This window comes from Serinus canaria, chromosome 15, assembly GCF_022539315.1.
Source record: "Serinus canaria isolate serCan28SL12 chromosome 15, serCan2020, whole genome shotgun sequence".
Taxonomy (NCBI): domain Eukaryota; kingdom Metazoa; phylum Chordata; class Aves; order Passeriformes; family Fringillidae; genus Serinus; species Serinus canaria.
Window position 1 is genome coordinate 1783885 of NC_066329.1, and position 12363 is coordinate 1796247.

At 66.6% G+C, this 12363-nt stretch overlaps 1 protein-coding gene across 1 annotated transcript; it reads right to left on the reverse strand.

The window, feature by feature from the left end:
* Window positions 1-704: 704 nt before the first annotated feature.
* GAS2L1 (growth arrest specific 2 like 1) lies at window positions 705-12233 on the reverse strand. Its single transcript, XM_050980728.1, has 7 exons — window positions 12118-12233; window positions 10507-11161; window positions 7994-8101; window positions 7696-7792; window positions 5755-6117; window positions 3568-4537; window positions 705-2530 (listed from the first exon to the last, which is right to left on the reverse strand). The coding sequence occupies exons 1-7, from the start codon at window positions 12189-12191 to the stop codon at window positions 1501-1503; spliced, it is 3297 nt and encodes a 1098-aa protein (XP_050836685.1). The 5' UTR covers window positions 12192-12233; the 3' UTR covers window positions 705-1500.
* Window positions 12234-12363: the final 130 nt, after the last annotated feature.

Consider the following 12363-nt stretch of genomic DNA (forward strand, 5'->3'; position numbering starts at 1 on the left):
CAGGGCCAGATAAGTCCTCCCTGGGCCAGTGGCCTCTGGCACAGCAAGGCCTGACACAGCAGATGGGCAGGGCTGGGACCAGGGACATGGGGCCAGTCACCCCTTGGGGACAGGAAGGGCCTGGAGAGCTCGTGGCTCTGCTCCTGGAGCCTCTCAGGGATCCACCAAGGCCAAGGTGGCCCTACACTGTACATGGTGTCCAGTTTGGGTGCCCCGAGCCCCTCCTGGGGTTGGGGACAAGTGTGGGGTCCCCAGGAGCTGTGGCTGGTCTCTGTGGGGTGGGTGATGAGCAGCACCACCAAGTCCTGCTCTGGGGCACCCCACAAATCACTGGTGCTGCTCTGGGACACCCCATGGGCCACCAGCACCACTCTGGGGCTGGACACCAGCTCCACTGGCAGAGCAGGTGGACACCCTGCTTTGGAACCCCCAAAGTCACACTAGGGCAGTCACCACCAGCAGGTCTGGACCCTCCTGGTGACCCACAACCTGCTGTGTCCCCCTGGGCCAGCAGCCCTGAGGTGCAGGTCCCTGGCCCTGGGGCACTTGGGGCTCCAGGGACACCTCTGGAGGGGTCCCAGTGGCTGTAAGGGCTACAGGACACTGGGACTCAGCCTCAGCCGAACTCTTCACTGCTCCCCCCCTGCTGGCACCCCCAGAGCCTCCCTCCCTTGGGCCTGGACAGATGAGCAGACATGGTGGGCTCAGCTCCGTTGGTCTTTACTGGCTGGAGAGGACATGCAGGGGTGGGGGCCACGGTGGCCTGGGCTGGGGACACAGCCCTGTCCCACCCCGGGGACATCAACACGAGCTGTGGGCAGTGCTGTGGCCAGCTGGGGACTGCAGAGGGAAGACTGACCCCCTCCTGCCTTGAAACAGGGCTTGGGGTGACAAACACCATGTCCCCAAGTCATCTCAGGGCTGGAGAGAAGAGACTGGGGAGGAGAGGAGATGAGAAAGTGGCCAAAGAGGTGATGATGAGGCCAAGAAGGAAAGAGGAAAGGTCAAGAAGAGAAGGTGATGAGGGAAAAGAACTTGAAAGGCCAAGAGGAGAAAACAAGAGAAAGAGGAGGCAGCCCAAGAGAAGAGAGGAGAGAGAAGATGAGAGGAGGAGGATGACAAGAATAGCAAGAAGAGGAGGAGACGACAAGAAGAGAAGGCCAAAATAAGGAAAACCAGTGGAGAAGAGTGAGGAGAGGAAGAGACCAGGAGAACTGGGTGCTCTCCAGCCCCATTCCCAGCTCTGCTCTGGCCACCACTGCCCTGACCACACAGCTGCCCCCCCCCGGAGCTGTTCCCCAGGGCATGGGGACACCCCTGGCACCCTCTGGGGCTGGGGGCTCCTCGCAGGGCCCACCCCAGTGCCAACAGTCACCGAGTGAAGACTTCCTGGCCACCCCAGCTCTGTGGCCACCTCCTGGCTGGGTGCCACCTCCACCCTCCCCAGCAGCTCGGGGATGTCCCCAGGGGCTGCCAGGAGCTGCCACTGCCATCGACCCCTCAGGGCCACGCGTTCTCCTCCAGCCCCTCGCGCTCCCGCGGGGCCCAGGAGGGCTCCAGGAGGGAGGAGGGGATGCTCTGCAGAGCCCCCCAGGCCCTGGGGCTGCCGTTCGGGGCCCGCTGCGCGCCTGCCCCGTAGCCCCGGGGCGTGGGGATGCGGGAGGGCGTCTTGTGGGGCTGCGTGTCCAGCCGGGGCTTGGCCCAGGGCCGCGGCGGGGGCGCGGGGACCCCCGGCCCGGGGCTCTCCTCCATCTCCATCAGCTCGTCCTCGCCGGTGGCCCAGTCGGTGTCGGAGCCGGGGTTCCCCGGGGTCTCCCGGTTGTCCCAGGAGGCCGGGAAGCAGCAGCTCTCGTCGGAGGAGCTGGAGAAGGTGGAGCGGCGCCTCGCATCCGCCAGGGTGGGGTTGGACGGCAGCGGGGGGTACCCGCCGTGGTTCCCGTTGCTGCTCCCGTTGCCGTTCCCGTTGTTGTTCCCATCGCTGCTCCCGCCCCGCCGCCCCTCCTCGGCGGGCAGCCCGTGCTTGGCGAACACGTTCAGGGAGGAAGACGAGGATGACGAGGAGCAATAGGCCGAGTCAGCGGCGGCGGGGGGCGCGGGGGGGGAGCTCTCCGTGTCCCCCAGCTGCTCCAGCAGCCGCGTGTTGGCCAGGAATTCCTCCTCCATCCGCTGGAACAGCCGCTGCTCCTGCCCGGGCTCCAGCCAGCGTGGGGCCCGCAGCCTCCGCGCCAGCTCCTCGGGGTCCCCGGGGCCGGGCCGGGGGTCGCGCCGCCCCCCGGGGCTCCCCGCGGGGCCGGCCCCGGCCGCGGGGGGCTCCGCCCGAGCCCACGAGTGCTGCCCGTCGGGCCGGCGGCGGATGAGCAGCAGCGGCGCGGAGCCGCGCCCGGGGCTGCGGGAGGCGCGGGGGGAGCCCGGGGCGGGGGGGTCCGCGGGGTCCCGGCGGGCCGGGGGGCGGCGGGGGCCGCTCTGCGCCGAGGCGGCCGAGGAGTCGCTGTCACCCGAGCAGCGCCGGGAGCGCGCGGGGGCGCGGGGCCTGGGGGCGGCAGGGGAGAGTGAGAACCCTGGATCCCCCCCCCCCAGGGCATCCCCCAACTGCACAGCCTCCACTTGGGGCTCCAGGGACACCTCTGGAGGGGTCCCAGTGGCTGTAAGGGCTACAGGACACTGGGACTCAGCCTCAGCCCAGCTCTTCACTGCTCCCCCCTGCTGGCACCCCCAGAGCCTCCCTCCCTTGGGCCTGGACAGATGAGCAGACATGGTGGGCTCAGCTCCGTTGGTCTTTACTGGCTGGAGAGGACATGCAGGGGTGGGGGCCACGGTGGCCTGGGCTGGGGACACAGCCCTGTCCCACCCCGGGGACATCAACACGAGCTGTGGGCAGTGCTGTGGCCAGCTGGGGACTGCAGAGGGAAGACTGACCCCCCTCCTGCCTTGAAACAGGGCTTGGGGTGACAAACACCATGTCCCCAAGTCATCTCAGGGCTGGAGAGAGAGACTGGGGAGGAGAGGAGATGAGAAAGTGGACAAAGAGGTGATGATGAGGCCAAGAAGGAAAGAGGAAAGGTCAAGAAGAGAAGGTGATGAGGGAAAAGAACTTGGAAGGCCAAGAGGAGAAAACAAGAGAAGAGGAGGCAGCCCAAGAGAGAGAGGAGGAGAGAAGATGAGAGGAGGAGGATGACAAGAATAGCAAGAAGAGGAGGAGAAGACAAGAAGAAGGCCAAAATAAGGAAAACCAGTGGAGAAGAGTGAGGAGAGGAAGAGACCAGGAGAACTGGGTGCTCTCCAGCCCCATTCCCAGCTCTGCTCTGGCCACCACTGCCCTGACCACACAGCTGCCCCCCCCCCGGAGCTGTTCCCCAGGGCATGGGGACACCCCTGGCACCCTCTGGGGCTGGGGGCTCCTCGCAGGGCCCACCCCAGTGCCAACAGTCACCGAGTGAGACGTCCTGGCCACCCCAGCTCTGTGGCCACCTCCTGGCTGGGTGCCACCTCCACCCCTCCCCAGCAGCTCGGGGATGTCCCCAGGGGCTGCCAGGAGCTGCCACTGCCATCGCACCCCCTCAGGGCCACGCGTTCTCCTCCATCCCCTCGCGCTCCCGCGGGGCCCAGGAGGGCTCCAGGAGGGAGGAGGGGATGCTCTGCAGAGCCCCCCAGGCCCTGGGGCTGCCGTTCGGGGCCCGCTGCGCGCCTGCCCCGTAGCCCCGGGGCGTGGGGATGCGGGAGGGCGTCTTGTGGGGCTGCGTGTCCAGCCGGGGCTTGGCCCAGGGCCGCGGCGGGGGCGCGGGGACCCCCGGCCCGGGGCTCTCCTCCATCTCCATCAGCTCGTCCTCAGCCGGTGGCCCAGTCGGTGTCGGAGCCGGGGTTCCCCGGGGTCTCCCGTTGTCCCAGGAGGCCGGGAAGCAGCAGCTCTCGTCGGAGGAGCTGGAGAAGGTGGAGCGGCGCCTCGCATCCGCCAGGGTGGGGTTGGACGGCAGCGGGGGGTACCCGCCGTGGTTCCCGTTGCTGCTTCCCGTTGCCGTTCCCGTTGTTGTTCCCATCGCTGCTCCCGCCCCAGCCGCCCCCTCCTCGGCGGGCAGCCCGTGCTTGGCGAACACGTTCATGGAGGAAGACGAGGATGACGAGGAGCAATAGTGCCGAGTCAGCGGCGGCGGGGGGCGCGGGGGGGAGCTCTCCGTGTCCCCCAGCTGCTCCAGCAGCCGCGTGTTTGGCCAGGAATTCCTCCTCCATCCGCTGGAACAGCCGCTGCTCCTGCCCGGGCTCCAGCCAGCGTGGGGCCCGCAGCCTCCGCGCCAGCCTCCTCGGGTCCCCGGGGCCGGGCCGGGGGTCGCGCGCCGCCCCCCGGGGCTCCCCGCGGGGCCGGCCCCGGCCGCGGGGGGCTCCGCCCGAGCCCACGAGTGCTGCCCGTCGGGCCGTGCGGCGGAATGAGCAGCAGCGGCGCGGAGCCGCGCCCGGGGCTGCGGGAGGCGCGGGGGAGCCCGGGGCGGGGGGGTCCGCGGGTCCCGGCGGGCCGGGGGCGGCGGGGGCCGCTCTGCGCGCGAGGCTGGGCCGAGGAGTCGCTGTCACCCCGACAGCGCCGGGAGCGCGCGGGGGCGCGGGGCCTGGGGGCGGCAGGGAGAGTGAGAAACCCTGGATCCCCCCCCCAGGGCATCCCCCAACTGCACAGCCTCCATGAACCCCCATTGGTACCCCCCCTTGCACCCCTCCTTGTGGAGCTCCCCCATTGCACCCCTCCCCACCCAACCCTGCCCATTCCCCCCCATGGCATCCCACACTCCCTCCATTGCACCCCATTTCCCTCCCCTCGGCACCCGTTCATTCTTCCCCCTTTATCCCCATTCCTCCTCACTGCACCCCCACTGCACCCCCCATTCCCCTCCCAAACCCCATTTCCACCCTCACTGCACCCCTGCCGAACCCCACATTGCCACTATTGAACCTCATTTCCCTTCCCCTTGTCCCCCCATTAAACCCCCCCACTGAACCCCCGTTCTCCCCTTCACTGCCCTTTCCTCCTCACTGCACTCCCCAGAACCCCATTTCCCTCCCCACTGCCCCCCGTTTTCCCCCTCCATTAAACCCCCACTGAATCCTCCCATTCCACTCTCATTGTCCCCCTTCTCCCCCCTCAGCCCCCACCTGCTGCACCCCATATTCTCTCCCTTGCACCCCATTTTCCCCCATTGCACACCCACTGCCTCCCTGCCCTGAACCCCCCCATGGCACCCCACATTTCCCCCCCGCCAATCCCCCTCTATTTCACACCCCACTGGACCCCTGTGCCCCTTCCTTCCATTCCCTACTGCCCCTTCCCTCCATTCCGCCTTGTTCCCCCATTGGTCCCCAGTGCCCCACTCCACTGAACCCCCATGAAATCCCACAATCCCCCACTGCACACCCCATTTCCCCCTTCCCTCCCCCTGCTGCCCCCCACTATTCCCCTCCATTGATCCCCCAATGCTTTGCCCATTTCCCCCTCCCACTGCCCCCCATCACCTCCCAGTGCACCCCCACTGTCATCCTCCATTTCCCCTCCCCTGCCTTCCCCAACTGCTCCCCAATTCCCCCATTCTTTCCTACTGCACCCCCATTCCACCCCAAATTCACCCCACTGCCCCCTCAGTACCGCTCACTGCCCCATTTTCCCCCATGATTTCCCCACTGCAGCCCCCAGGGCACCCCATTTCACCCTCTCGTACCTCCCACTGCCCCCAGTGATTCCATTTCCCTCCCACTGCCCCCAGTGCTTTCCCCATTAACGCCCCCGTTCCCCCATCCCCTGCGGGGGGCTCAGCCCTTGCCATGGGGTCTCGGCGCAGTTTTGGGGTCCCCCCAGCCCCCGGGGTCCGTACCTGAGCGTCCCCGCTCCCCGCGGCTCCGCGGGGCTCCGGGAGGGGCTGCCGGAGCAGGGGGCGGCCCCCCCGCGGGGGGGCAAACCCTCCTGCCTGGGGGGCTTCGGGGGGTCCCCCCGGGGCTGGGGGCCCCGCTCCGCCCCGGCCGGGGGGGGCCCGGCGGGCCGGGGGCGCCGGGGGACGCTGGGGCTGGAGGCGCGGGACAAGGAGGTGCCGGGAGCTGCTTTTTGGGGGGACATGCCCGGGGTGCGGGGCTGGGGCAGGCGGTGAGCTGGAAGGGACAGGGGGAGGTCAGCGGGGATAGCGCTCAGCAAGCCCTCCCCTCCCAGCATCCCGATTTTCCAGCAGGGCTGACTCCCGGAGGTGGTGGCATCTCGGCAATTTGGGGAAAAATCCCACTTTTGTCACTCTCCTTTTCCCCTACCAGCAGGATCAGTGCCCTGAGGAACCCAGCCCCAGGGAAGGGAACACCACAGAAAATCAGGGAGAACCAAGGAAGGGAACCCAGGGGGAAACAGGGACCAGAACCCCACAGAAAATCAGGGAGAACCAAGGAAGGGAACCCAGGGGGAAACAGGGACCAGAACCCCACAAAAAATCAGGGAGCCAAGGAAGGGAACCCAGGGGGAAACAGGGACCAGAACCCCACAGAAAATCAGGGAGCCAAGGAAGGGAACCCAGGGGGAAACAGGGACCAGAACCCCACAGAAAATCAGGGAGAACCAAGGAAGGGAACCCAGGGGGAAACAGGGACCAGAACCCCACAAAAAATCAGGGAGAACCAAGAAAGGGAACCCAGGGGGAAACAGGGACCAGAACCCCACAGAAAATCAGGGAATGGAGCCCCACAGATCAGAGCTCTGTGGAGAACTAGGGAATGGAGCCCCATGGAAAATGAGCAACAGTGTCCCAAGGAGAGCCAGGGAATAGAACCCCACAGATTATCAGGGAAAAAAAACCCATAGAGAACCAGAGAGACACTGGGAACAGAACCCATGGACAATCAGGGAATGGAACCCCAGAGAAGATTAGGGAACAACATCCCCTTAGAGAACCAGAGAACAGAGCCCCAGGGAGAACCAGGGAATGGAACCCTACAGAAAATCAGGGAACAAAAACCCAAAGAGAACCAGGGAAAGGGGCCCCATGGAAAGCCAGGGAATGGAGCCCAGGGAGAATTTGGGAACAGAACCCATGGGAGAACCAGGGGATGGAACCTCACAGAAAATCAGGGAGAACCAAGGAAGGGAACCCAGGGGGAAACAGGGACCAGAACCCCACAGAAAATCAGGGACTGGAACCTACGGAGAGAGAGCCCCATGGGGAAACAGGGACCAGAACCCCACAGAAAATCAGGGACTGGAACCTACGGAGAGAGAGCCCCATGGGGAAAGAGGGACCAGAGCCCCACAGAAAACCAGGGAATGGAGCCCCATGGAAAATCAGAAACTGTGTCCCAAGGACAGCTAGGGAATGGAATCCCACAGAAGATTAGGGAACAAAACTCCGTAGAGAACCAGGGAAGGGGTCCCATGGAGAGCCAGGGAATGGAGCCCAGGGAGAATCTGGGAACAGAACCCATGGAGAACCAGGGGATGGAACCTCACAGAAGATCAGGGAACAGAACCCCACAGAGAAACAGAGAACAGAGTCCCAGGGAGAGCCAGGGAATGGAATCCCATGGAAAATCAGGGAGCAAAACCCCATAGACAATTAGGGAAAGGGGCCCCTGGGAGAATCCAGGAACGGATCCCTTGGAGAGGCAGGGAATGGAAGCCCCCAGCAGGCCAGGCGCCAGGAGCGTGCCGGGGGGGGGGGGGGGGGACACGGGCTGCGGGGTGACACTCACAGAGGGCAGCACAGCGACACGGGTCGTGCTTGTCCAGGTAATGTTCCAGGGTGTCCCAGCCGCCGCCCACGCGCACCATGACGTGGCTCCGCAGCACCTGCGGGCAGCGCTGTCACCCTGCCGGCTCCCAAAAAGCCACCAAAGCCACCCCAGGACCCCGGCGTGGGCGGGACATCCAGCCCGGGACCCCACCCACCTTGCCCGGGAGCGGGGGAAGGAGAGGGTGGAGGGGCCCGGTGTGATGGGGGGGACAATGGGGGCAGAGAGGGGGACAGTGGGGTGAGGGGGCGGCTCTTACTCGGACGAAGATGAGCGTGTTGGAGTCGCCCACTTTGTACTTCCCCTCCGAGACCTTGACCATGGGGAATTGCGAGGGGCAGGAGCAGCAGCCCAGGATCTCCCGCACCTGCGGGCACACAGCGGAGCCGTCAGTGGGGTGTGGACGCCCTGCTGTAGGGTCGGCGGGGTCCAGAACCCCCCTGTAGGGCCGGTGGGGCACAGACCGCTGTTACAGAGCTGCTGGGGCACACACTCCCCATTATGGGCCAAGCAGGGCATAGACCCCCCCACTCTAGGGCCAGTGGGCATAGAAACGCCCCTATAGGGTCGGTGGGGCACAAGACCCCTGTTATAAGATCAGTAGGTACAGACCCTCCACTATAGGGCTATAGGGTTCTGCACAGAACCCCCATTATAGGGTCAGTGAGGCACAGACCCCCCAGTTATAGGGCTGATGAAGCATAGACCCTCCACTATAGGGCTGGTGGGCACAGAACCCCCTGCTATAGGGTCGGTGGGGCACAAACCCCCCTGCAGGGTCAGTGTGGATCCCCACATAGGGGCAGTCCCTCAGACGGGCACCCATGGAGGGCTCTGTGTGCAGCTCCCCTCCGTGGGGGGGCTCAGGGGCAGCGGGGCCGGGGTCTCCTCCCATGGCTGGGCATCCCCGGCAGGCTGAGAACTGGCACAGATCTCCCCATTTGGGGTCCACCCGCCGCGGGACCCCCGGGGGTGGGCACACAACATCCCCCACCCCCCAATGCTGACCCGCGGGGGATTCGCCCCCAGATCCCCGCCATGGGGCAGGACCTCATCCACCCACAGAAATGGGGTAAATCCCGGGGGGTTTGCCTCCCTCCAAACTTGAAGGTGTGGCTCAGGGAAAAGAGGAGCGGGAGGATTTGGGGGCCCGGGCAGGGACCCCCGGGCTGTTGGGTGGCCGGGCAGTGCCGTGGTCCCGCCGGCTGCCAGCTGCCGGCTCTATCTCCCGGGCTGACGTCAGGGATTAAACCGGGAGCCACGGGGGGACGTGGGGACGCGGCCGCCTCCTGCCCCGGCCCGGGGCTGGACGGAGGGCACGGCGCCACCTCGCCCCGAAATTTGGGGTTTCTTTAATAATTCCGTGATTTTGGGGGGTCTTCCTGCAGCTGTGCCCATCGCAGCGGGGAGAGGAAGGAAGGATGTGGCCGCTCCGGTTCCCATCCGGGTGACACGGAGAGCCCCAGCTGGGGAAACTGTGTCACGGAATGGGGGCGTGGGGGGGGGGGCTGCAGTGAGGAGGGGTCGTGACCCTGCTGCCACCTCGGGGGGGGCACCTGGGGACGAGGCGGGCCGGGTCCTGCTCCGCCAGGCTCCTCCCCGGCGCTGGCGCTGCCCATAAAAGCCGATGGCGAGGAATTACGCAGCCCGGAAAAATGCAGCCGGGGCTGGCAGCGCCCGGCCAGGGGGGCTTGGGGAGGCAACAGCCACGGGGGCCCCCCCCATGCGGCCCTGGGCGGGGTCAGGATGCTCTTTAATGAGGGACTTAATGAGGAATTGGGGTTTCAATTAAAAAAAGGCTTAGGGAGTCGGGGGAGGGCAGAGCCCCCCTGTCCCCCCGTGTCCCCCCCCGGGCCGGATTAATCCGCTGCCTCACCCGCGGGACGGATCCCGCACCCGGTTTTAATCCGTCCTGAGCTCCCGGCCCGGGGGGGTCCCCGCGCCCCCCTCCTGACACCCCAAATTGTGGCTGCGAGCAGCGGGGATGTGCCCACGTCCATGCCTGGGGACAGCACCCCGAGGAGGGGAGGAGCAGTCCTGCGGTGGGGACCACTGGGGGTCACACCCTCACGGGGAGCAGTGCGCAGGGCACAGGTGACAGCTGTGATTCTGGTCACAGCCACCGAAATAACACCCCCTGGAGTCAGGAGGCTCCACGAGAACCCGGGTGGGTGGGGAGGAGCTCCCGTAGCCATGGAGAGCTGGGATGGGTGGGTGGAGCACATCCTATGGACCACAGGGGTGGGCAGAAGGACCTCCTAGGGGTCACAGTGACACGTGGGACCTCCCCCGGAAAACCGAGCGCCCTTTGGATGGCCAGGAAGGACTTGCTGGGGGTCACAGGGACAGGTGGGACCTGCCAGAGACCACAGAATGCCCTGCTGGGAGGACAGGTGGGAGCTCCCATGGATCATGGAGCACCTCATGTGGCACACAGACAGGAGCCACAGAGACAGAGAGGGTTCCTGGGGGTCACGGAGATGGGTGGGACCTCCCCATGGACCCTGCTGGCTGGACAGAGACAGGTGGGACCTCCTAATGACCACAGAGTGACCATTGAGTGGACAGACAGGACCTCCCAGGAGACAGAGGGCACCCTGCTGGCCGGACAGAGAGGACCTCCCATGAAGCACAGAGCTCCCCGCCGGGCGCTGGGCAGCACCTCCCCCAGAGCCCCGAGCGCCCTGGCGAGGCCCTGGCGGTGTCCCGGCGCGGGGCGGCCGGCAGGGCCCTCACCCAGGCGCAGGGCTCCGCGGGCAGCGCGTGTCTCACCAGCTCGTCCAGGTTCTTGAGGTCGCACAGGGCGATGGGCCGGGCCCGGCTGGGGAAGGCGCCCGCCCGGGGGTCCCGGCTCTCCCGGCGCGTGCCCAGCGCGCCCTCGGCCATTTGGTCCCTCATCTCCTCCTCGATCTCCTCCTCCATTTGGATCAGCATAGGGGCCAGCATGCCAAACTTGGAGCCCCTCCTGGCCACCTCCAGCAGGCAGAGGACAAAGTTCTTCTCGTTCTTCTTCAGCACCAAGTCGTTGGTCTCGAACATGAGCACGTCCTGGATGCCCAGGTCCTGCCGGCACCACTGGATGAAGTTGGAGACGTTATCCCTGGCGATGAAGGAGCCGGGCACCACGTTCTTGGCCTGGAACACCACCTCGTTCTGGGGCACGCGCATGCGGGCGGCCGCCTCGGGGTGCCGCTCCTGGAAGTCCAGGGCGGTGCGGTTGACGTTGTTGGCGTGGCGGCAGAGGTGACAGCCCGTCTCCAGGCTCTCCAGGAAGGTGTCCACCTGGATGTCCAGGTCGTAGAGGGTGTTGAACCACTCGGCCAGGTCCTCCTTCATGGCCTCCAGGTACTCCTCGCTGGAGCGGAAGGGGCGGATGCTCTTGGAGGCGGCCGACTGGATGTGGCTGGGGTCGGCCATGGCAAGCTGCCTGCGGGGGGACAACGGGGGCTGTCGTGGGCGGGAAATCCCCCAAAGCCACCCACCAACCTCGGTGACCCCTCTGTGCCTCAGCTTCCCCCACACGTTACCCATGGGCAGGAGCATCACCACTGCCACCACCCCTCCGGGACCTGCCTGATCCCTGCCAGGACCTGCAGCCCCCCACTCCCTGTCCCTCCACCCTGCGTGTCCCCCCCCACATCTCCAACATCTCCTCTGCCGTGTGTGTCCCAATTCTCCATGTCCCCCACTCTGTGTCCCCTCATCCTGTGACCCCCCCCCAGGTCAATGAGTCCCTTGTCACCCATGCCCACCCCTGGGGGGGAGCTGTGGCACAGAGGGGACATCCCTCTCCAACCCCTCCCTGAAAGCTGCCCAGTCATGGTGGGTGTCCTCACCTCGGTGACACCCCGAGGGATGGCAGTGCCTGGGGCAGGGAGCCCCCCCTTTTACCCTGATGGGGTTCAACCCTGAGGGGCTGCAGGGGGTGGGGGGATTGGGGTCCCAGCACTCAGCCATGAGGTGGGGGCTGCACCTGGGGGAGGCCCCTGGCAGTCCCTGACTTGGGGTGGGGGTACAAGAACCAGGGATGGCTCAGCAGAGGGGTCACCCCCTCCCGGGAACCCCTTGACCTCTACTGCCACCCCCAGCCCAGCCCTACACCCCGGGAGACGGGGTCCTGCCTCTGGGGTGTCCCTGCTGCCGAGGGGGTGTCCCCTACCCTCGGATGGGTGTCCCTTGGGGAGGGTCCCCTCACCTGGGGGAGGTGGCACTGCCGCCCTCGGGGATGGGGGGACCCTGTTGGGGGGTGGTCCCCATGCCTCCAGAGTAGGGGATCCTCACGGGGGGTGTCCCTTTCCCTCGGGGAGGGGGTGTCCTTCCCGCGGGGACAGAGGGTCCCTTTCCCTCGGGGGGGCTGTCTCTGCCGGGAGGGGTGGTCCCTACCCTCGGAGGGGGGTGTCCGTGCTCAGGGGTGTCCGTGTCGGGGGTCCCCCTGTCCCCTGGGGGCGGCTGTCCATCTCTGGGGGTGTCTCTGTCTCGGGGGGGGGGGGGGTCCCCTGTCCGCGCTGGGGTCCCTATTCCAGGGCGATCCACCGGGGACAGCGGGAGGGGATCCGCACCTGCGGGGACACGGGGGATGACACAGGGCCCTGGGCTGCCCGCCGACCCCCCCGGCCACACTCACCGCCG